General features: G+C 38.4%; 1 protein-coding gene across 7 annotated transcripts in view; it reads right to left on the minus strand.

Moving 5' to 3' along the window:
- The window catches only part of LOC120516628 (regulator of G-protein signaling 7), a 536,263-nt gene that overhangs the window by 101,114 nt on the left and 410,094 nt on the right, over nt 1-25,055 (minus strand). For all 7 annotated transcript variants that reach the window (XM_039738437.1, XM_039738439.1, XM_039738434.1 and 4 more), the window contains exons 7-8: nt 11,512-11,576; nt 7,007-7,083 (exon numbers count right to left, since the gene is read on the minus strand). In XM_039738437.1, coding sequence (XP_039594371.1) covers nt 7,007-7,083; nt 11,512-11,576 — 142 coding nt within the window. The remainder of the gene's footprint in view (nt 1-7,006; nt 7,084-11,511; nt 11,577-25,055) is intronic.

The raw sequence follows: 25,055 nt of genomic DNA on the forward strand, positions 1-25,055 counted from the left end.
TCAAAACCAGATTCATCCATCAGAACACCAGAGAGTGAACCATGATTCATCACGCCAGAGAACACATTTCACCTTCTCCAGAGTTATCCAATGGCGGCATGTTTTACATCACTCCAGCCAATGCTTGGCATTGCACATTGCGATCTTAGGCTCAGCCATGAAAACCCATTTCATGAAGCTCTTGACACACAGTTTTTATGCTGATGTTGCCTCCACAACTTGGTTGTGAGTGACGCAACAGAGGAAGGGAGATTTTTACACATTATGTGCTTGAGAACTTGGTGAGGATGCTCTGAGAATTGCGTTGTCCATCACTTCTTGACTGACCTGTTGTTGCTCCTTGACCCTTACACTTCAAAATAACAGCACTTACAGATAATTAGGGCAGCTCTAGCAGAGCATGCTATGGCAGTGCCACGATTAAAGTCACTGAGCTCTTCCGTTGACCAATTTGTCAAATGGGGATTGCATGGCTGTGTGATTGATTTTATGCACCTATTAATGATGAAACACCTTAACTCAACAATTTGGGGGGATGTCCACATATATTTGGCCATAATGTGCATGTTACAGTAGGAGAAGGGACTGATACGCAGTGTAAGGCTAACCAGTAGATGAAAGTTACACTTTAAAATAATCAGACTATTCATAGCCAGTCGAGTCTGGGTTACATTGCAGGTCTGTGTTAATAGTTTTCCAATAAACTGTACCTGCTTTACCACTGGATGGGCATTCAAACTGGGAATTGCCCATCAATTGATGTACATTTGACTATGAGCCTATGTTGTACATCAGTTAATGTAATGCTTTATAATGTTCATGTAATTGTAAACTGTAAAATTACATTAGTTTAACTAATATATATATATAATGCCTTTCATTTTTTAATCAAGTTCACTTGGTATCCTTGCCCTGGTAGACTTTTCACCACCTTCCAGTTTCATTGTTGATTTGATGTGTTTAAGAAAAGACCAGCTATCTATAGTGCAAATCTCCCTTTCAGTTGCCATTTAATTTTCATAACATTAAAAAAATATATACCATATCGTTAACATAAATACAGAAGGATCTAAATTACATTTAGATAAGAAAGACCATAAATACTATTTCCATATAAAAATGACTACCTCTGCCTGTTTGCCTGAGGCATTTCCTGAAATTCTGTAACCTATTTTCTTGGAAATGCTTCCTGAGTATTTGTAACGCTGAATGCAAATCTGTGCTTGTCCCAAAGGGTTTGGAATCTACTGTAGCTCTGATGACAGTGCAGACAACCCAGACCATAATGAAAGTGGTAAGGAAGCTGCCTCCTGTGTTGAGTCGTCACAACTTCCAGCATTCTAAGAGGTGGTGTTCAGAGTATACTGCAGTGCTCTACCAAAGAAGGCCAGCAATGCCGATGGATAGCAAAACCAGCAGTTCTGTTAAGACTGATACACACAGTTCTAGGCTGTAGCAGCCATTTATGTCTTTTTTAATGTTACTTTTACATCCATCCATTTTCTAACCCGCTGAATCCGAACACAGGGTCACGGGGGTCTGCTGGAGCCAATCCCAGCCAACACAGGGCACAAGGCAGGAAACAATCCTGGGCAGGGTGCCAACCCACCACAGGACACACACAAACACACCCACACACCCTAGGGCCAATTCAGAATCACCAATCCACCTAACCTGCATGTCTTTGGACTGTGGGAGGAAACCGGAGCGCCCGGAGGAAACCCACGCAGACACGGGGAGAACATGCAAACTCCACGCAGGGAGGTCCCGGGAAGCGAACCTGGGTCTCCTAACTGCGAGGCAGCAGCGCTACCACTGCGCCACCCTGTTACTTTTACATTTTTCTTAAAATTATTTTTCATTATTATTTCATTTTTCATTCCTTTTAAGTATCGCCAGTCTATTATCTTGTCAGGTTTTTTATCCTTTCCATATGCACCTGTGTGTGAAGATCATGACAACCATCATATTTATGAACAGGCTTCATTTGGGGAACTCACCAAAACGTTTTGAAACTGAAGACACAAATTCAAAAACAGAATTTTTCTATAGCTTAATTAAAATAAAATAATCAAGATAGTGACCAGTAACATCTAATGACTTCAGATTTTATTTTTCTGATTTAATTTTAACAAGCTATCATTGACATTTAACATTTTTACCCTCAACTGAATTTTGCACATGTAATGTCTTCCATTAATCCCCCAAACTCGATGCTCCAATCATGTTAGTCTTTACACTGCAGGACTATTTAAAGCTCTTTCTACCATTACCTCAGGGCAGTGGCATTAGCCCAGTTGGTTTTACTGTGCTTCCTAATACTTTCTTTTGTTTTTATAGTTTTCCTTCTTTTGACCTTTTTTGTTTTGGATTTCACTGGTTTAGATTTCACCTTTTGGCTTTGGTTTTTAGGATTTTAGGTTTCTGGATTAAGACTATTTGGTATTGTTACTTTCTTGTAATTTAAAAATTTGCATTATAGAAATTAGTCTTTTTTTTGTTCTTTTCTTTTGAATTATATGGTTTATTATTTTAGTGCAGTATTTTGAGTTTAGTATATGGAATTTTGGGATTATTTTTCTTTATGTAAATTAATAAATTCAATCATTAAAAATGTTGTTTATTGCCACTGGCCAGAGTCTTTTGATATTTGGGCAAATAATAACATCTGTGGGAGATACATACATAAATTAGTTACTTGAAGATTTACCGCTGATGTTATGTCAATGCAGGTGTCTCCATACTTGGACAGCACTAAGAGATGACCAATCATTTTAAGAAGAAAACCAATCTAAACTGATTTTCTTTAGGTTGAAGATGGATGTTTGGCTCCATCACTTTTTTAAATTTTGCAGTGCTATACATTCACTGTGTCAAAACAGGTGGGGGAGTCTGCTGCTCTCATTACAGATATAAAAACATAACGTGAAGGGCTGTGAGGCTCTCTGCTGTATTATTGTATACAATTCAAAAGGGCACCAATTATTAAATACTCCTTCCATGAGAAATGTGTAGGGTAGGCTATCAGGAACTGGATGGGTTCTGGTATTTCACTGTCTCCTCTACTGTTGCATCTGTTGAAATACAGTTATTTAGCCATTTTATTTATCTATTTTTAATCTGTTGAAATGCAATTATTTAGCTGACAAATGATAGGAGGGACAAAGTGTTTTATAGCTAATCTATGATCTGCTTCTTGCAACTGAGAGGATGTGGTGGTTACTTGCTGACTTGCCAACCAACCTCAAGCATTACCTGGTAGGTAACCACCCAAATAATCAGATTGCAAATCAGATCTTAGAATGTAATACTATTTTACAATCCCTCCCTTTCAAAGATCCAAGAGGACACTGGGAAAAAGATCTCTCAATTAATATATCAGAAAAGGAGTGGAAAGTAGCAATGCAGAGAATTCACTCGAGCTCCATATGCGCAAAGCATACAATTATACAACTCAAAATTATATATCGAGCACATCTGTCTCGACTAAAACTCTCCAAAATGTTTCCAGGACGTGATCCAACCTGCGAACGTTGCAACCAAGGCCCAGCCTCACTGGGTCACATGTTTTGGTCCTGCACCAAATTAACATTATTCTGGACAAAAATTTTTAATTATCTTTCAGACAGCCTTGGACTCACAGTCCCTTCTAACCCATTAACAGCTGTGTTTGGGGTTCTTCCAGAGGGGCTTAAAGTGGAGAAAGACAAACAAATTGTGATTGCATTCACTACACTTTTGGCACGCAGACTTATTCTGATAAACTGGAAGAACCCAAACTCTCCTCTTTTAAGTTCGTGGGAAACCGATGTGTTATATTATTTGAAGTTGGAAAAAATCAAATACTCAGTTAGAGGATCCGTACAGACTTTTTTTCAAAACATGGCAGGATCTAATCAGTAAAATTTTAAAATAAGCTCATAAAGCGCAGAGAATTTATTAATTTAGGTATGTTTACAAGCCTTAAATTTCATGCAGTTTGGCTTGCTCTGTCTCTCAGGGGTGGGGATCGATCTGTTCTTAACTCAATTTTTCTTTTTGTAAAAACTTGATTGCTTTATATGGTGTGGAGGATGGCCGGCTGTTTATCCCGGCCAATACCCCCAAGCCGCCAGGTGGAGCCCTCCTTGCAGCATGGAGGTCCCCAGAAGACCAGCAGGGCATCATGGACAATGGAGTTTTTATGCACCGCCCTGCTGGATGCCATGGGGGCCACGAGAGGGAGCTGCATGCAGGACCGAAGAGTTCTTCGTGCCCTATGACCCGGAAGTTCGTCATAGGAAGAGCAACGGACTTCCGGGGTGAGAAAAAGCATTGTTTACCCTGACCCGGAAGGAATAAGGACTTGTGGACTGTTGGGCAGGAACACCTCCGGGTCAGGGAGTATAAAAGGACTGTGGGAACTCCCAGACAATGAGCTGAGTTGGGAGGCAGGGTGGCTAAGCGTCAGGGAGTGGAAGATTTGTTATTGGTATTTGATTGTTTATTGAGAATTGTGGAGAGGAGCGTGCTTTGTGCACATAATTATTATAATAAATAATAATTGGACTTTTATCTGGTGTCTGACGTGTGGTCTGAGGGTACAAGGGTGCGAGCAAGCACTTAATCTGTCACAATGGATTGTAATAAAATTAATAAGAAGGAAAAAAAAAAAAAAGAATGTAATACTTCGATCTTCACCCTGTCAAATAAGTGAGCAAGCCACCATGGGGCAACAGCAGAGGCTTTGCCTCAGGCTCAGACATCAGAGGTTCAATCCTCATAAGAGGATGCAAAAGTGTCTACGGCTGATGAGCCCCAATAAGGACGAAACACGTGTTGTGTGCTCTTTGTACTATTTGGCAGATTCTGTATCACATTAGTATAGGTTGGGGAGCCGTTTCAGGTGTGATCGCCTGATTGTCGCTCCGGGCTGATGATAAGGTATGTGCCAGCAAGGCAACGCACTGACGGCTGCCCACCTCGCACCAACCTGGAGACCGGGCGTCTTCCCGGCTGATCACTCGCACCTTTTCCACTTCCCAGCACAAGCGCATTCATTATTTATTTATTAAAATGGCCACTCTTTTTGAGCTGCGGACCCGCTACACTACAAGCAGTGGAAAAACACTTGTCAAGTTGCTGATGGTGATGAAAAATTGAGGACAGTATTTGTGGAAGTTTAATACAAGTTTTAATGTATGCCCATTTAAGAGATGCTTATTCTTACAACTAAATCAGTCTTTAGCAGTGCATTCAAAGCCAACAGTCGTTTTGATCATTTAAATTTTACTTTGACACGTTTGTGTCTCATATGCTATGCCAATTTCAGAATTAATACATTTGCCTTGTTTTCTAATTGCCTTCTTTTAAACTTGCCTTTAAAGCAGGCATTCAAATTCAGATTGCATTTGCTCAAGTGGCATTTTGTTAAAAGTTCAAGTTTATTGTCATTGTTGAGGTTTAAACGATGCCATTCATTTATTAAATGAATTTGTGTTGATTCTACATTAAAATTGTGATTCAGTGTGTGTTTACTTCATGATTTATGTATTAATATTATACTTACATGTTTTAATTTTAGATGATATTTTGTTGGTTTTTCACTTCAAGGATTTTCACTATGTAATTTGTATGTAGTTTATTGTCTCTGGCCTTATCTTAAAAATTATCATTATGTTTTCATTTTACTATTTTGTTTCACTGTGGACATTACCATTTTGTGGTCCTGCTACTATAATGCATTGTGCAGTAGCATGAACATGGTGCTCCGAGGCCGTGTTGCATGATTTTAATGGCCCGGTGCTTTGAAAGTCAGCATTGTATGCTAGACAATTTCAAAGATTATGGATTCCAACAGCAACAACAACATGTATTTCTAATACATTTTCATACGCAGAATATAGCTCAAAGTGCCTTATAAGATGTCAAAGAAATAGTTACAAGGAAAGAAAGACAAATTAAAATTAGATAAGAATAATACAGAACTAATAAGATACAAAAAATAAATAATACAGCGTGACTAGAAAGTAGGAAAGAGCTGGATTTGCATTGGGGGTGACGAGGATGGACAGGATTAGGAACGAGTACATTAGATGGTCAGCTCAGGTTAGACAGTTGGGAGACAAAGTCAGAGAGGTGAGATTGCGTTGGTTTGGATATGTGCAGAGGAGAGATGCTGAGCATATTGGGAGAAGGATGCTAAGGATAGAGCTGCCAGGGAGAGGAAAAGAGGAAGGCCTAAGCGAAGGTTTATGGATGTGGTGAGAGAGGACATGCAGGTGATGGGGGTAACAGAACAAGATGCAGAGGACAGAAAGATATGGAAAAAGATGATCCACCGTGGCAACCCCTATCAGGAGCAGCCAAAAGAAGAAAAAGAAAAAGAAGAAGTGTGCATAACATAGATATATAATAATAGAGAAGTAGAGCAATTTTAAAAAGAACTGATTTTTAAGTCCCTACAAGATGAGTCCAATGCCAAGGTCACATAGCCAAGGAGAACAAAAGAAAAAAAAAACTTCTAGATAAGATGGAGAAAAACACAAAACCTGCAGGGGATCAAGGGCCAAAAGACAACATTTTTGCAGTGAAAAACAATTTTGTGATTTTGGCTGATCAACACTAGTGCTGTCCTCTCTCCCTAGGCATCAGTAAATGACCGAAGCACATGTGTGCATGATGATTATGGTGGCAAGGCAGGCAATATTGTTGTGAAATAACAACATATGTTTGCAAAATTCTGCAATATTTTTTAGAAAGTGGTGGGAATATGTTTCCTTAATAGTTAAATATAACTGGCCATAAAACAGAAAACAACTTAACTGCAAATAAATATCAATGATTGACATACATGTCTCAAAATAAGTGAATTAAAGTGAATACAGTACTTCAAAAGACTACACATCAATTAAAACAGCACTAATCACATTTAAATATTTAGAAACGAACACATAAAAACATACAATTCAATAATTTCTTCATTCATTTGTACTTCATTATTATACAAAACATATGTTTAGCTTACTTTGCTTGTGCTTCTGCTTGCATAAAAATAAATTCCCATTTTCGAGCAAATGCTCTCTGTAGTCTTGCTAAGCTCTCCTTTAAAACAAAAAACAAAGATCACAAAGAATTTGATTACACGTTATATTTTAATAGGGTCATAACCATCTTTCCCTCCATTTTGCAAACCCAGTTTGTCCTTTCAGAGCTCTTGCCTTCCCTTGCAGCTTTAGGAGCATTGCTGGCACCATTTCTAGAAAATTCCCACAGACTCTTACGCAGCACCCTCTTTTGATCTGCACGTGGCCAATTTAGAGTCACCGGTTAATCGAATCTGGATTTCTGAAAGGAATACTCTACCCAAAAAATGCTTTTTATATATTGCTTACCCCATGTAGTTTGTAAAGATGGCCATTTTCGATCAGAAAATAGAGGTAACAAATTACTTATATAATTGGAGTCCATGATGAACAACACTGGACAACAGCACACAATGTCAAAAATGTCCTTTTAAAACTCGTACCGTATCTGGTTACTTGTGTCATTCAATCCAGAAGTGAAGTCATCCACTCGTATGCTCACAAAATCCCAAACGCATGTACTTTTTAATAAAATATTGTTAAATAAACCACCTCCAGAAAGCAGCTGTTCTGCTAAATAAAAGAAAGTGGCAGACAACTAAGGGAATATTATAATGAACATTAAGTAAATAAATGTCAACATCAGAAAAAAAAAGAATAATAAACATCTAGACCCAAATTGTGAACCAAAATCAAAGTCAAGAAGCCACTATAAGATCACAGTCAAAGAATCCTAAACCTAATACACTTCATGCAGCAATCAAACTTGGACAATGAATATACAAAGGGGTTGACATAAGTATCGTGATCACTAAACGCGACCTTCGGATTCTCTTACCAGGACAACTGGATACGTGTCTTTGCACAAAATGACAATGTCCGTAACAAAAAGAAGATGACGGTAACATTAAGAAAAAAAGCAGTTATTAATTTATATATGCACGAGAATTCATAAAAACTGCATGGGTGAATTAATTCTTTGCTTGCTGAAGAATTTTAAAGCAGTGGGAGGAGGAAGGAGCAGCCTCTAGTTCAGCAAGATATCAGAGCAGCAGTGGAGGAGAAAAGACCATGCAGGGCAGTCACGATGAGACAAGGAGTGTGGACTAGTTGGAAGAATGCAGTCGAGAGGAAGGTGACCTTGGCAGACTTATGGAAACCTTAGCTACACTGCATAAAATTATTCCTCAAAGCACTGTATGATGTACTGCCCACTCCATTAAACATGCACATATGGGGTAAAATAGAGTCTCCAATCTGCCCTCTGCACTTCAAACGTGGTACCTTGGAACACAGCTGCTCCATATCACTTGGTTAGGAACATTAGAGTGCAGGAATTACTGCAGCCAAGCATTGCTGCCCTTCTAAGCAGATGATTGCTTTCATTAGAGCAGGTGAGCAGCCAAAAGCCACAGGGAAAACATTAGGAATTTTCGCCTTAGCAAGTGATTGATAATTTCTGGTGGACCTCGAATGGCAGCTGAAGTTCCCCAACCGCACTGCTATCATTGCCTTGTGACTAGACGTTGCCTTCTTGTCTGACACCACCAAGCAAGTGGTTATATCAGAGTTGACAGCCCCCGTGGGAAAACATCTGGAAGAGCCCTCTGAGAGGAAACTCACCAATTGGTGGGCAATGCCAACAAGCAGACTGGAAAGCTAGGTGCCTTCCAGTGGAGTATGGCTGCAGAGGCTTTCCAGGCTGCTCCATAATCAAGGACCTCCATTTTCAGGGTATAGTAGGTGGTGGCAGAAAGAGAGCCATTTGCAAGATTACCAAAGTGGTGGTGAGATCCTCCCAATGGCCTTGGCTCAAAACAGAAGAGCTGGGGTTCAAGCAGATAGCAAGTAGCTAGCATACCAACTGGGCACAGGTGAAGAATGATCATTCCCAGCTGAGGGTGTATGATGTTAAAAAACCCGAAACAACCAAAGGTTCCAGAAATATCATTGATCATGTGTCCAGCAACATCAGTAAATATATTTAATTAATTTTTGTACTTTTTTATTCCATGAAGATGATAGAAACACATAATACTAAGCACAATTCTGAGGCAATCCTCTTCCTGAGGATGTTCTTACTTGCTTTTCTTTAACTTTTAATCTTTAATTGGACATTTGTCCCAGTTCGTGTTGATATCACATGAAGCGCAATGCTAGAAAATAATGAACTGTTACTGGACAAGACTTCTGACCAATGAATGAGTCAGGAAAGCAGCTTGTTAATTCACAAGCTCAGTCACAGTTGAGTATGTTCCATTTCATTCATTCATGAAGTACTTTAGCTAAGAATATTTTTATAATAACACGTGTTTGGGATGTTGTGAGCATATGACTGGATGACTTGGTGTATGGATTATGTAATCATAAGTAACGTGAACATTTTTTTATGGACTTTCTCATGCTGTTTGCTGTTGTCCAGTGCTGGTCACCACAGACTCCTATTAAATTAGAAACTTTAATGTCTGCATTCTGCATGAAATGATTATATTAAAAACATTTCTTGGGATTACCACAAACAACTGGGGTTAAATAACATATAAAAAATATACCACTTTTAGGTTGAGTATTCCCTTAAAGATGTAAAAGAAAAATAAACACAGAAGATACACGCAGACTCCACAAAGAGAGTGAGCTGAGCCCAGTACACTGGCACATTGAAACAGTGACCCACTGACTAACCCCCTGTGATACTCGTGTCACAACCCCAAGGTCTTTCAAAGCAGTTGTGATCAGAAGTATTACAAAATGAATGAAAGAAATACAGATAAATGCATATATTGGAATAAAAACATACAGAACTGCAAAACACAAGAAGTTTTAAAACCAGACTAAAGCATGCCAGTTTATGAACTGAATTGGGAAGGGATCAGTCTTAAGTAAGTTTTAATCAATCCAGACACAATTCAGGTTATTCAGAATTTGTTTAATTCTGTGGCAGAAGACTGTAGAACTAAAAAAAAAAACCTTCGGAAACCAGACATAGAATTAGGTGGCAAAATATGAAAACTCTGTCTACCTGTAAATAAAAGGGTGCACAGACACCTTTAATAATATGCCGATCATAGACTGTGAAAGTGGTACACAGAGTGTGGAGGCAGATTAGCATCAACTCTACTTCAAAGAGGAAGAATCTATCAAAAATGAGAAAATGTCAAGCAGCACCTCGAGTGCCTTTAGACTTTGACACCTCAACAACAATCTTGACAGGCCATTTTTTCAGTATTAAATTGCATACATTTTGTTTGTTAATATCAATTCTCCTTGTAATATTGCTCTAAAAAACTAATTATCTGTTTGATGTGGTTCCTCTGTTGAATCTCTCCATAAGTAGACTATTTTATATTGTTTTTATACTATAATTAACCAGTAGCAGCAGACTGCACGATAATGTGCAGCGAATACACTTGACTTGAGCATTCATAGTTCTCATACATTTTCTCTGTCTCTGTTTAGCATTCATTTGCTCAGAGGTTGATGCACTTGCTGCTTCCTGAGCAGATCTTCTTTTCTCCACCCTAGCGGCCCGCTTTTTCTCTTCTTTTGTTGACATCTTTTCGCATTAAAACTGATTAAGTCAGTGTTTGTGTTGCAATTACTTAGTATGTTTTCTTTAATTTTTCACTTAAGCTGGCACTTAAGTCTTTAATCTGTCTCAAGAATGATTTAAGATATGAAGAGGTAGGGGAAGTGACGGTGAAGTTGGTAGGGATGAGAACGGTGCCCGTACACACGTGCCACACAGATGCCCTGGTGTCTGCTGCCGAGAGTTGATTCTACAATAAAATAAAATAAAAATAAAAACAGTAATAAAAATCATCACCCCGAAAGAGGATAGTAAATGTCACGTAGTAGATGTGTACCAAATTTCACGTCAATAGTTCAAACGGTTTGCGAGCTGCAGGTGATTTAAAATCCTGGACAGACAAACGAACAGCAATGGTACTGTATTAGATAAGAAGATAATGTACAGCTTTTCAGCATCTACATTTTACACTGTAATCTTAGGAAATTAGTCTTTTAGGTGAATAGGCCAGCAGTTCACATTCGGAAGGATTCAGATGTATTGTCAAGTACATAAGAAATTTTAGTAACACTTTAGGAGCTTTAAGGGGCTGGTGTACCATAATACCAATTGGTATTTATCACAAATAAAGCCTTTGGCCATCAGTGACTAAGAGACGTATTATCAACAGCGTCATGGCTGATTTGTAAGTCTTATTAAGAGTAAATAAAGTCATTCTTAAGGTCCTGTTATAGCGGTAACTGAGATTCAAAAGGTAGCTCCTGTTCTTACAGAAATTCTACCAAGCCAAAAAAGAGTTTACACCAAACACATTCTTTTAGAACAGGAATTGTTATTCATGTGACTGTGACATGGCACTAAAAAAAGCAATTCAGGCATTAACAATAATAATATTAATAATAATAATAATAATAATCTTACAGCTTCATAGTCTGCGAGTTCCAGTCTGGCTTTGTTTTGCATTGTTCTTTTGCAGAGGTAAACCGCTGGAAAACACAATTTGAGATTACAATTTAAAACACCCAGCAATACAAATCCTTGTAGGTTTTCAAACATGCATTTATAAAGCTGAAAGGTTGTAATGGAGGAAGGCGACCAGCAAAGTGATGTGCATAGCTGATCTCCTTTAAAAATGGCAGAATCTCACAAAAAAGATTTGATTTTTTTTTTTTTAAATGGCATAGATATGCTATTTTGCATTACTGTATGTATACAATCTCAAGATGCAGATCAATACTCAGTAATAGTTTTGGCTTGAAAAACATATTCAGTACATTTTAGGCTTTGTTTTTCACATGTACCCTTTATCTCCAAAATAATATGTACCAGCAGGCTACACATTTCTTAAAATGATAAAACATGCTTCAATTAGAAATGCATTTTCTTATTAGAAATGAATACATACCATGGTTGTAAAGCTATAATTCTGAAAAATACCAAACTTATACTTTAAGAGGTTTAAAAAATATATATAGATGCTATTCAGTTTGCTGATCACAACAGGTTATGGCTAAGTCCTTGAAGAGCATCACAAAATCACGAATTGACAATCGCAGAGTATAATTGAGTCAGAGATTAAAAAATAGAAATACTACTTTATCATATTGGCTTTAAACATATAGCAGAGAGATAAATGAACATTTACCCACAAAAGTTTAAAAGGCTCTGATTAAGTGTAAGTGATAAGTGTGACCACATACTGCAATAATCAAAGTATTCTGGACAGGAAAAGCGAATTGCAATTAAATCTCGTTCATTTACTGCATACTGCAGAGCTTTCTACAAGGATTGAAATATAAAGAAAAAAGGGAAGAGATAAGGCATAAAAGTAAGAAAGACCTTGTCTTGCTTCTAGGAATGGTGACTACTCAACAAGCAGAGCACTGCACACACATTTACAGATGTGTGACATGTGACACACAGAAACATGACGCCTAAGGTCTGATTTGAGGAGAGGTGCCATACTGTTAAAGATGACATCACACCTCAGGAGTGTGAAGAATGGCACTTGATTCTTGAGCATGTCCTAAAATAAATACACCCTGCACTATACAGAATATTATTATCTAAGTGAAAGCTCATGTTTAAAAGTGACTAGCAATAACAGCATTTCATCACCTTATAAGCTTTTTGGTAATGGGCTGTGATAGAGGTTATGGCGTTTTAAAATTTGAACCAGTAATAGTTAAGTGAATCTTTCTCTTGACTCATTAGGTAAATCAATTCTGCATTTATAAAACATCCTTTTGGTACAAGTTCATACCACTAATAAAGAATAGAAAGTATCAACAATGTCACAGTGAACACTTTGAATGAGAAATGGCAATATGCCCAGCCATTGCTGCAATTCATTTGACTCCCTTAAGTTTTGGACCCTACTGTTAAATTCTATTCATTCTAAATCCATGCTGATAAAAGCTGAGGTTGAAAGGGGTGCAGAAGAATAAGGACAAAGCACAGCCATTTCACCAGAGTTCTGAAACTAGAAAAATAAAATATAATATAGAACTATAACAACAACATATTGATTTTTGAGTTAACCTTAATAAAACCTGTAAATAAACTTCTAATAAACTTTAAGAAATACTCTATATGGTGAAGAAATCATGTGAGGGACACAAATGTAGAACATTTTAAGGAGAGGCTTGAATCAGTACATCCCTTATATGATGTCGACAGTGACCGTAGGCAGATCATGGTTAACTTGATTTAAACGGTTGGCATTCAGCACGTTCAGTTTACTTTGTGAATGTTGTGGTTAAAGTGTTTGCTCTTCATATTCACTTGAGTCTAAAATGTCTTTATTTCTTCTAACCCTTAAAATTTTTTTTAAATGTTGCCTCGCCTCTGTAATCTCCAGCAATACAATACAACTGTCCCTCTAAATGACATTTATGCTAATTAGGACTTTTATTAACACATTTTCATTATCACCATTGTCATCTCTGTTGTTCAGCATGCACTTCAGCAATGTGAGCACAAACCAACACCCATTAGCCAAGTCTGCCACAATACAGCTAAAATATACTTGACTAGCAGATGAGCATGACAATATGCACACGTATCTGACAGAGGCGCATGCTCAACGGCAATGTGTCCTTTGTTAAATGGCCGCTCATACTTGAACCTGTACATATCCCTCCCTATGAAGATGAGATAAATATGGTACAAAGAAAAGGGTATGTTTAACGCGCTTTTAAATTCAGCTCTCACTCCTAACATTAATTGCAATATATAAAAACCAAATTCCACTGACTCACTCATCTCCCGAGCGATGAGGACTTGGGACATTGGAATGTAGGTTACACTTGGCCCATAGGTGCTCGTTAAGAAACGGTTTTAAAAATTTCATGGTCCAAGCGCGTCCTGTCTGTATGTCTATCCGCTTTCCACGAGAGAATTACTTAATGGATTTAGATCTGGTTGTTTTCTATAATTTGCTTGAACTTTCCGGTTGCTTTTGCGACTTCTTTCGTCACGCTAAGTACCAGAGTTCGCTTGTGGTACCGATTTATTTATGCAAATCCAAGAGAGTGGCTGTGGGCCGAGAGCAGGGGTGTGGGGTCTTCCTCATTCACTCGCCAGCCTCAGTTCGAGTTCGTCTACGTCTCGCCATGTGTTGGAGTGCACCTTGCCTTCGCTTAGCTAGCGATACCTGTTTGTTCAAGTTGTTAAGGAGTAACGTCTAAGGAGTAACAGTTGACGTTTTTGAGAGAGAGATCAGAGCTTCATGTGTTTTAGAGGGTAGCTGCTGATTGTCAGAGTTATCACGGCCATGTGCTTTTCTTCACACGCGGGGGACACTCTCCCGTCAGAGCTGAACATGATCAGGTATAGTGCCAATGTCTATTGATTTTTAAAGTTTGTCCTGTTTTATTAGTATGTGGGCGCAGCCATGTGGTGCAGCTAGTCTAACATATACTGTAATCGGTGGAGGCATTGGACTGGGATGGATGGCATTCCTGTTCCTAGGTGGAACTTTAAAATGGGTGGACTGGGGGCCATTCAAGGATGTATACTACCCAAATACGCTAGGTGGCAGTGCTCCTGGACTGGTGTGTCCATGCATAAACCCATAAGGTTTGGAAACTGCAGTCCTGCTGGGTGCCATGGGTGCTGCTTAGGGGGAGCTATAGAGGAAACCCATCCCATCTTTAAGTGGCTTCCATCTGACCTGAAAGTGCTTCCGTTGTGCAATTCTGTGGCACCAGAAGTACTGCTTGGTCAAACGTAAAAAGGGCCGCTTCACCTCACTCAGGGAGTCAGAGTCAGGAGGAGGAAGAAAATAACACTTACCTGGAGAAAGAGGAGTGGAACGACATGAAGGAAAGGAAGGAGTATTTTATATTCTGGTCTGTTTACAGTGTGTCGGATGGACTGACAAGAAATTTGTTAAAGATGGTCTTGTAAATAAAATCCCTTTATTTGGATCTGTGACTGTGTTGCTGTAGTTATGTCTGGGGTTTGGGGCTCGGATAGACCCTTTAATGGTCACAATACATAAATACAGGCAAAGAGAAGCAATGGAACTTTGCAATTGTGTTACACTTCCTCAGTGGGGTCTTTGATTGCAATGCCCAAATTCAGGGGAATATAGAAGCATTTCTCTTAACGCAGACTTAGCATGATGATGTCCACTTATGAAGGTCGCCTTCTGGTTCTTTGAATCTCTGACAGGCTTTTTTTACCCACACTTTCCACTGACCAATACAATGTGTGGATTAGTACCAACTTAACACATTCAGTGAGCTCTTTGTAAGTCCTACTAACCAATGCTATACTGTATATGGATTAGTCTCCTTTAGACCATTTCAAATTAGAACAAAGCACAAGAAACATGACAAAAATGGTGCAAAAGAAAGGATATATAACTTGCTTTAAATTGTGGTTTTCACTACTAACATAAATTGAAGCATAATTTTAAATGTATACCCTGTCACACACATGGGCTTGGGGGACAACTTCAGGGCTCCTCTGGTGGTAATTCTACTCTGAATCACGGCGTGGTGTTGTATCTAACTGCCTGTCCTCTTCCTCCCTCTAAAGAGCAAAAGACTGACGGCTGAAGACCGCTGATGTCATTTCCGGTTTCTGACTGCCTGCTTCTGCCTGCCCAGTCTCATAATCGGCTCCACTGTCATCTAGAGGCAGTCAGAAGAAAGACTCATGCTTACAAAAATGCTCTGCAAAGCTTGCATGCTAGTAATTTTGTTGCCTTTTCCATGAATTATAACCTATGGTGCCCCAACTCTTAACAATCTCTTTAATCTTTTTTCAAAGTATATACAGCCAAAGAATGCGCTTGTTCCAATTACTGACCTTCAATTACAGTTATTAGTTTGTCACTGTTACCTGAAAATGATTTTTTGCTTTGATTAGCTAAAAATAGTATGTATACAATAGGCTATATGTATGCTTAACATAAGCATCTGAAACAAAACCTTGCTCACAAATCACGGTATCACCAAGTTATTTTTCAAATCAGGTTACATCATATAACTATAATTATCATATGCCATTCTTACATATCTGTAAGTTTGTTTGGCATGTTTTCAGTTTTTACACATATAACAGCTGCTTCTGACATCAGACCAAATGCCAAATATACAGTAAGTTATCTGAATGGGTGGGAACCACGAACACACAAAACCGCGATAAGGCACGTCCATCCATCCATCCATTTTGTAACCCGCTGAATCCGAATAGGGTCACGGGGGTCTGCCGGAGCCAATCCCAGCCAACACAGGGCACAAGGCAGGAACCAATCCTGGGCAGGGTGCCAACCCACCGCAGGACACACACAAACACACCCACACACCAATCACACACTAGGGCCAATTCAGAATCGCCAATCCACCTAACCTGCATGTCTTTGGATTGTGGGAGGAAACCGGAGTGCCGGAGGAAACCCACGCAGACACGGGGAGAACATGCAAACTCCACGCAGGGAGGACCTGGGAAGCGAACCCAGGCCCCCTAACTGCGAGGCAGCAGCGCTACCACTGCGCCACCATGCCGCCCATAAGGCACGTCATCCCATTAAAAACTCATGTGTGAGTTCAAGTATGGAGTCCTCCATTTATAAAATGCTCCAATATCATCAAAATGTGCCAATAGAAAAATGTATTACATCATCAATGGCCATAACCAAAATGGCCAAAAACAAGAAGGTGTCTTGTCTACTGAGATCATGCTGCTGAGCTATTCACTGTACATTCAGTGCTTTAACATAAATTTAGCAATTTCAGAAATACTGAGATGGATTATTTCAACCAGGAAAAGAAATGCTGCGCTTGCCCAAACATTTGCATCGGGAAACTTTATCTTTGTAAACACGTCCACCATTATCTAACCATGGCTGCTGGATGTGTATGCAAAGCTAACTCACGCGCAGTCTAACAGAGTGCAACAGACATGTACAAACTACAAAATAAGAAATACAACAAGGTTAAGGGCTTACATGGCATAATACCTGGGTTACTTACACAGAAATGTACATGTTAACCTGGGTCCTCAGAAACCAATATCCAAGTTTCTCTAACCAGAATGAGGGGATACATGGCATGGCTGCTTACACTTATCTCTGTAACACCAACTTACATCTCCTGCTGTGGTCATACCATGCATGTTCAATGATCTTTAAAGGGCAAAAAAGTAAAAAATACAGTAATAAAATAAAAGCAAAAAATCGAACTATGTAGTAGTGAATGTAGACGGAAAGGAGCTCCTTAACTGTGACTCCAATTGCTGTCATGCATACAGTGAATAAAAATATTCTCGGGATTTACATTACACTAAAAACACACACACAGCTGCATTATCTGCAGTTTCATATAATTGAATAATTCACTGACACAATAGTTTTTTTTGGCAAAGTACTACAATGACCTGTTATCTATTATAGTCAATAACGTGAAGTCTGACACGCTTTTTAAACAGTTTTCATTTGAAGAAATATGAATTAAAATTAGCCACAGATTCTCCAAAACAGACAACTTACTTTAGTACATCAAATGTCCGGATGTTTACATCACTTGATTGTATTCTAGCACCTACGAATGCTATTTCAGCCATCCCATGCCTATCTGCCGTTAGTTTTTAACTTCATCTACTATATAATAAACACTACTGTATTTGTGTGTATGTGTGTGTCCAGTCCCTCCAAACAATCTGATTGGTTGGTTTGGCTTTGGACTGATTGGTCAGTTTTCATTTGGTTGCTCATTCAAATACAGAGGGGAAGTTCCAGGTAAGAGAGGTTGAGAGACATGAGGATACCATGGAAAAGCTTAGGAGAAATACTGAGTCTTCTTCAAACACAGAAAATATTCATAAGAATACTAATGATGTTTCTACAGCTGGTAAGGAGGGTGGGGGTGCTGTCTACCATTGGTCAAAATTCAAAAAGCTGACAGGAAGTGTGCAACACAACTTGAAATGACATATTTTGAGAAGTATGCTTTACTGGAACATAACAGAGAGGGAGCGCCAGGCAGGACAGGTTGATGCACACAAGGATACTGAGAGTACATATAAGGCAAGAGATATCAAATATTTTTAAATGTATTTCATTACCTGCCTTCAACCGGTACCATAGCTAGTGATTTTATAAAATGCAATTAAAAATATGTGGCTTATGTGCTCTACTATTGCATGTAATTACATTCTATTTTTTGAATATGACTCAAATGTGAAATCTCTGTCTTTGATTAAGTAAGTAAACAAAAAATGAAATTTATCCAGTTTTTGCAGTTAATTCATTGTCCATCCATCCATCCATTTTCCAACCCGCTGAATCCGCATAGGGTCACGGGGGTCTGCTGGAGCCAATCCCAGCCAACACAGGGCACAAGGCAGGAACCAATCCTGGGCAGGGTGCCAACCCACCGCAGGACACACACAAACACACCCACACACCAAGCACACACTAGGGCCAATTCAGAATCGCCAATCCACCTAACCTGCATGTCTTTGGATTGTGGGAGGAAACCGGAGCGCCCGGAGGAAACCCACGCAGACACGGGGAGAACATGCAAACTCCACGCAGGGAGGACCCAGGAAGCGAACCCGGGTCTCCTAACTACGAGGCAGCAGCGCTACCACTGCGCCACCGTGCTGCCCTAATTCATTGTTAAGTTATTAAATACAACTGAGTGTTATGCCATGTGCAAAACTGAGGAAACAATTCCCCTTGTACAGTATCTGTGTATGCAGACATTTTAAATCTAATATAAACAATACCAACAAGAGACATTTATTATGAAAGCAAACAAGGCAGGTGAATATATCTAATTTCAATATAAAATGAGGTAAGACTAAATTATACAAGGTTACTTCAATTGGTTACATTTCTTTTGATTTTCCAGTTGGTGAAAAGGCAGGTGAAGTGATATGCTCTTGGTCATACAGTGTCAATAGTGGGATTTGAACCCACAGCCTTAGATTTGAAATCCGAAGCCTTGACCACTAAACCACACTGCCTGCATTCTAATGCATTTTTCTGAATTTCTGTGTTGAACTACTATACCACAATGTAGATTTTTTAAAATATACAATACATTTCATGAACTCAGAAGAAAATAAACTACTTAATCATACTAACAGTACTTCATCACAAAAATATTAAGCTTGATAAAGTGATTACAGTAAACATTACAATCAACTGCCACTGTCAATAAAAGTAGCTGCTGTGTACTCATTAACATACCCACAGGGACAGAGAGATGCATCCATCAGTAGAGAAATGTCATTTTTAGAAAAATATTCAAGCAATTGGAATTGTTTATTTTGAAGGAGGATGACAGATATACTTAACATAACAAAGCAGCCTCAGATGAACTTACTCCAATTTAAAGACGAGAGGACATGGGGAGGGGGCGGGGGGATTTGTTCACTAAAGCACAAACCCACATGAGGCCATTCAGAATCTGAGAAGCACATTTTTGAGGACGTGGGAGAAAAATCACAACACCTAGAGAAAAACTCACAGACACAGGGAGAATATGTACACTCGGGCCTGACAATGACCAGGCACAGGCTGGAACTCAGGGTGCTTAACCTTTGGAGCACCAGTGCTAACTTCTTTGCCATTATTTTTCCCCAATAATCCATTTCCTGAACTTGCATATTTTACTAGAGCATTTCAAGTAGTCAGAGCCAATGTCATTAATAATAATAATAATAATAATAATAATAATAATAATAATACATTTTCTTTATTGTAGTAGGGTGAATGAGGTTGTAGGGCAAAGTCAAATGCTTGGGGTGCCAACTGGGCAAAACCATGTTTAATTGGAACAAAAATGCCAAAATTTGAAGATAACAATAGCTTTGTACTTACAAAAAGTAAGAATTTCACTGTTCTCTGCCTACTGTATGTGACAACCCTACTACTACTAATATTAAAACAAACTAATACTATTACCAACACTAAAGCAACTACTACTACTATTAATACTGATGCTAATACTACTAATATTAATACATCTATTATGATTATTACTGATACTAACCCTAATACTATTACTACTACTACTACTACTAATATTGGTGCTAATACTACTAATATTAATACATATATTACTATTATCACAGATACTAACCCTAATACTACTACTACTACTATTACTATTAAAACATCTAATACTAAGATTACAAAATACTAATGCTAACAATACTGATACTACTAGTATTAATACCAGTGCTAATACTAATATAAACTACTACTAATATAAATAAATTTATTACTATTATTACCAATACTAACTCTACTACCACTACTACTACCAATATTAATTTAAATCTAATACTAATACAATTAACAATACTAATAGTTATGTTACTATTAATACTGCTAATAATAATACATCTAATACCAATACTATTAATGATACTAATGCTATTACTACTAGTATTAACACATCTAATGCTAATACTATTATCAATACAAATGCTATTATTATTACTACTATTACTGCTAATACTACTAATTGCCCAATTGATCCAGTTTATATTTAAATTAAGGCAAATCATCGATACTTTATTTTATCATTTTTCATTCTGTGCTATTTGTAATTACTACACAAACTGACTTCACAAAGGAATGAGTTTTGAACAAAATAACAGTAAATAAGAACCCATTAGGTTGACAGTTATAATACAGTAAGCCTTTCAGCACCCTTCTGGGGTGAGAGGAATTTCCTGGTATCTGAATGGTCTCAACTCTACCATCTTGTGGTCAAAAACACAATTACAACTGTTGCTTGAGTAAGCTGATGTACAGGGCATATAAAAAGTTTGAAACTGGAAAAATGCATCTGATAAACACTTCCCAATATTTTCACTACTTTTTGGATAAAGATGAAATTAGGCAGTTAATATTGAAAAGGCGATCCTGGTAATGGAATGTAACATTTCCAGAAATCACTTTATTTTATATTGAGCACCTCCAACTGAGAAGCTTAGAGCAACATACTCATTTAAAATATACACAGTTAAAATAAAGAAGAAAACAAAGCTCTATAAATACACCCTGAATTGTACCTCTGCTGCAGATGTTCAGTTAGGTCATGCTAAGGAATGTAAAGCCAAAGCCTCGGTCATGCTGAAGATAGCTACAAATTATTGATGCTGAAGGCATTGCAGTAAAGTTTAAAATTCTCAAGGTAACACTTTAAAAAATGACATCAAAGTAGAAACCCCAGAATTCTAGCCCAGTGTCATGTAATGACAATGCAGGGATTCTGAAGCATAAACATCTTGTTTTTACGTTAAAAGCAATATTTCTTCAAAAAGTAGATTAAACTAGTGACATGTCCAAAATGTGAAGCTTTACTGTGAGGTGAAAGGTGGATCGTACTTGGAAAGTAAGTCTTCAATGGAAAAGGCTGATAAAGTTAGAAGATAAATATTAATACAAAACAACTTGTGGCTATGGAATAAAGGAAAGTTTAGAATATCTGATAATCAATAGCGCTATTCCACGTGTTTAGAAACAAAATTCATTTTTCATAACAGATATCAATCATCCATCTAGGCAGAACCTATCAGGATGCAGGCAATCTAAGGTGAATGATGCCATATAAATAAAGATATACAGTAAAACTGAAATTATTACCACCACAAAGATTTGAGAATGAATCACAGTGAATAATCCTGATTGTAGCTCATGTAGCCTGTGACAGCCTGCTAGAGCCCCCTTAGGGTACAGTCACATGGAGTGAACTCAACAAGATTTTCTCTCTCTTAGGCATCAAGCCAGAGAGACAGAAAATTGCCTTTGGAGAAGAGATGTGCCAAATAAATGTGAGTATTTTATCAGAGAAGACTTATGATATCTAAGCAGAATAACACCCATCATTCTGTTTTGAAACTAAATAAACTGATATTTAAATTCTTTTTTTACATTAATACATGGCTGAAAATGGGCATCAGTCATGATTACACATCCATCCTACAATCCAAAAGATTTAATTATGTAAACATCCATCCATCCATCCATTATCCAACCCTCTATATCCTAACTACAGGGTCACAGGAGACTGCTGGAGCCAATCCCAGCCAACACAGGGCGCAAGGCAGGAAACAAACCCCAGGCAGGGTGCCAGCCCACTGCAGGGCACACACACCCACACACCAAGCACACACTAGGGACAATTTAGGATCACCAATGCACCTAACCTGCATGTCTTTGGCCTGTGGGAGGAAACCGGAGCACCCGGAGGAAGTGTCACATAACTCACATGTCAAATCATCCATTCGTATGCTCACAACATCCCAAACATCTAAATACTGTTAAATAAACCACTTCTGGCAAATGCTTCAAGTAAATGAAAATAAACTGTGCTCAGACACTTCCATGCATTTGCATTGAACAACCACCCACCTGCCTCATCCATTGGTGCTTACCCTGTGGTTTGTATGAGGATCCCAATGCTGCAGCTCATTGACGGAGACACTGAGCTAGAAATATTGCCGCTATACTTTGGATGAGATGTAAAACCAAAAAGTCCTGACTCTCAGAGGTGATAAAAGATATCTTGGAATCTTTTGCAAGCTGTTGTGTGTTTCCCGATGTCCAGCTTAAATTGTCCACCATGGCCCGGTCATTTTGGCCACCTAATCATACCCTGTCCTTTATTGTCTAACTATCTCTCTCACCCCTTCACCACCTAATAACAAATGTGTGGTGAGCATACTGGTGTAAAATGGCTGTTGTCACATCATCCAGGTGAGTGCTGCACCTTGGCGATGGTTGAAGTGGCTCCCCCCACTCTAAATAAAGTGCTCTTGAAAAGCAGTATATAAATGCAATGTCTTCTTCTTCATCTTAGATTCATGAACACCCCCAGGAAGAAAGTTTGGGGGATGAGACAGGCAGGATTTTAGATTTTACAAGTCTCACACATAAGGAGGAACTATAAAAAGTCAGACAAAGGAGACAGAAGACCAGAGAGAGAGAAAATCAGTGAAAATGCTTTAAGCTGCTGCCAAGACTTCAAGTAACTACTAGATTAAGAAGAGAGACTGAACATCTAGCACTATCAACTTGTATGGGGTTGAGTGCTACATTCTATTCACTTTCGTTTATGTTACTAATAATAAAGATTAAAACTTATTAAACCTGCTTATACGTTTCACTCTATTCTACCGCCGGGTGCTGGGAAATACTGCAAATGAAGCAGTTTCCGATGGCATCAGCTGATCTCTCTCTCTCTCAGCCCCCCCATTACACCCAACCATCCACAGTATAAATCCCACCCTCATCGCCAAGAGTAATGCCATGGATCATGCAATGTGTTATCTCAGATTTGCACTGTGGTGAGCTGCTGGTGATCAGTCATGAACCCAAAACATCTGCCTCAGAAGGCAGTCTCGTTGCAGTGTGAGCTAATTGAACTCCATCATCAGGCATGTAGAGACCAGCTCTGAACACTGTGTCTGGAACACGTCCAGGTGAAGCCAGCCACCTGCCAGCTCTCACCTTTACTGTACATCATTGCCAATATACCAAATATTGAGCCAATGTTGGGGGTATTGCAGTAGATGTTTCTACTAATGGATATCCTTGATTATGATATATAAGAGACGATGACCTTATTCTAACCACAACTTTTAGAAAAGGCAATAATTCTTCTTCTTTCAGCTGCTCCCATTAGGGGTCGCCAGATCGGATCATCTTTTTCCAAATCTTTCTGTCCTCTGCATCTTGTTCTGTTACACCCATCACCTGCATGTCCTCTCACCACATCTAAAAACCTCCTCTTAGGCCTTCCTCTTTTCCTCTTCCCTGGCAACTCTAATGAAATATGTAAAACTATTTTTAAAACTGTCTAGTTTAAAGGCTCCTGAGGAGAATGAGTATGGATGTGTGCTCGATTATAATCTGTGATGCCTACATTGCACTCAGGATGAATTCCTTTACTTGAGTTTAGTGCTGTCAGGATGGCTCCCTGTGATGGATAGACAGGTCAAATGAAGAGCAAAGCATTCAAAATGTAATCGTTATGTATAGTATATTTAAAGATTAAAAGGCTCACCTACATAAACACACACAAAAGCAAAAGTTATTGTTTATTTTTATAAATTTAAACATGTATTTTTAAACATGAATGCCTGATGCCAGCACTTGCAGTATATTTGCTTCTCTGTCCAGTGATGCATCTCCTTTATATGTGAATGCAGCTCGTCATTCTGCAGGATTAAATGAGCCGTCATCGGTTTAAGTGAATGGCTGATGGTATCAATAGGCCTGGTGCAGCACTTACAAAATGAGCCTGTAGACCACACGTCACTGCACTTGTAAGAGGTGAAATCAGGTGTCCTTATTTAAACTGAAACAGGGACATGAAGGAAAATTAAAACACTTTTCATATTACAGCAAACTTCTGGCAAATTAAAGTGCAGATTCGCTTTCAGGGAATGTCATTCTTTATGCAGAATAATGTAACCAAATTAGCAGTTAATGCCATATTTAATTGCATGAATCTAACAGTAGCTGTTATTTTTTCCTGTATTGATTCAAATTTAAGTATGTACTAATATTTGCTAATGTTAATTGAATATCTGAGCTGCAATAAGGCTCGATTTGAAACGGTGACACACTCACTCCTCTCATGCTGAGGTGTCAAAATCCATTCAAAGCAAGGCCGGACTAGATAATGATTTTTACTGCTATTAAACACTTTAATGACAATAGATACTAAATTTAACTTTCAGTTGATTTTTTTAATTAATTTTATTTTGCCTCCCTCTTTTTCCGTACCCCCTTGAGCAAGGGTCTTAAAACTCATTCTTCGAGGGCACAGTGGGTGCAATTTATCAATGAAATCAATTTCTTAATTAGAGCTCAGTTCTTTTGCTTAATGAAACATACATTTTAATTGATTGGCTTGATCCTGTTCTATTTCTGATGCATGAGAAATTCCAATCAGGAAAAAATACAATGTAAACTTTGGAGAAAATCA

The sequence above is a fragment of the Polypterus senegalus genome, chromosome 16 (genome assembly GCF_016835505.1).
Source record: "Polypterus senegalus isolate Bchr_013 chromosome 16, ASM1683550v1, whole genome shotgun sequence".
Taxonomy (NCBI): Eukaryota; Metazoa; Chordata; class Cladistia; order Polypteriformes; family Polypteridae; genus Polypterus; species Polypterus senegalus.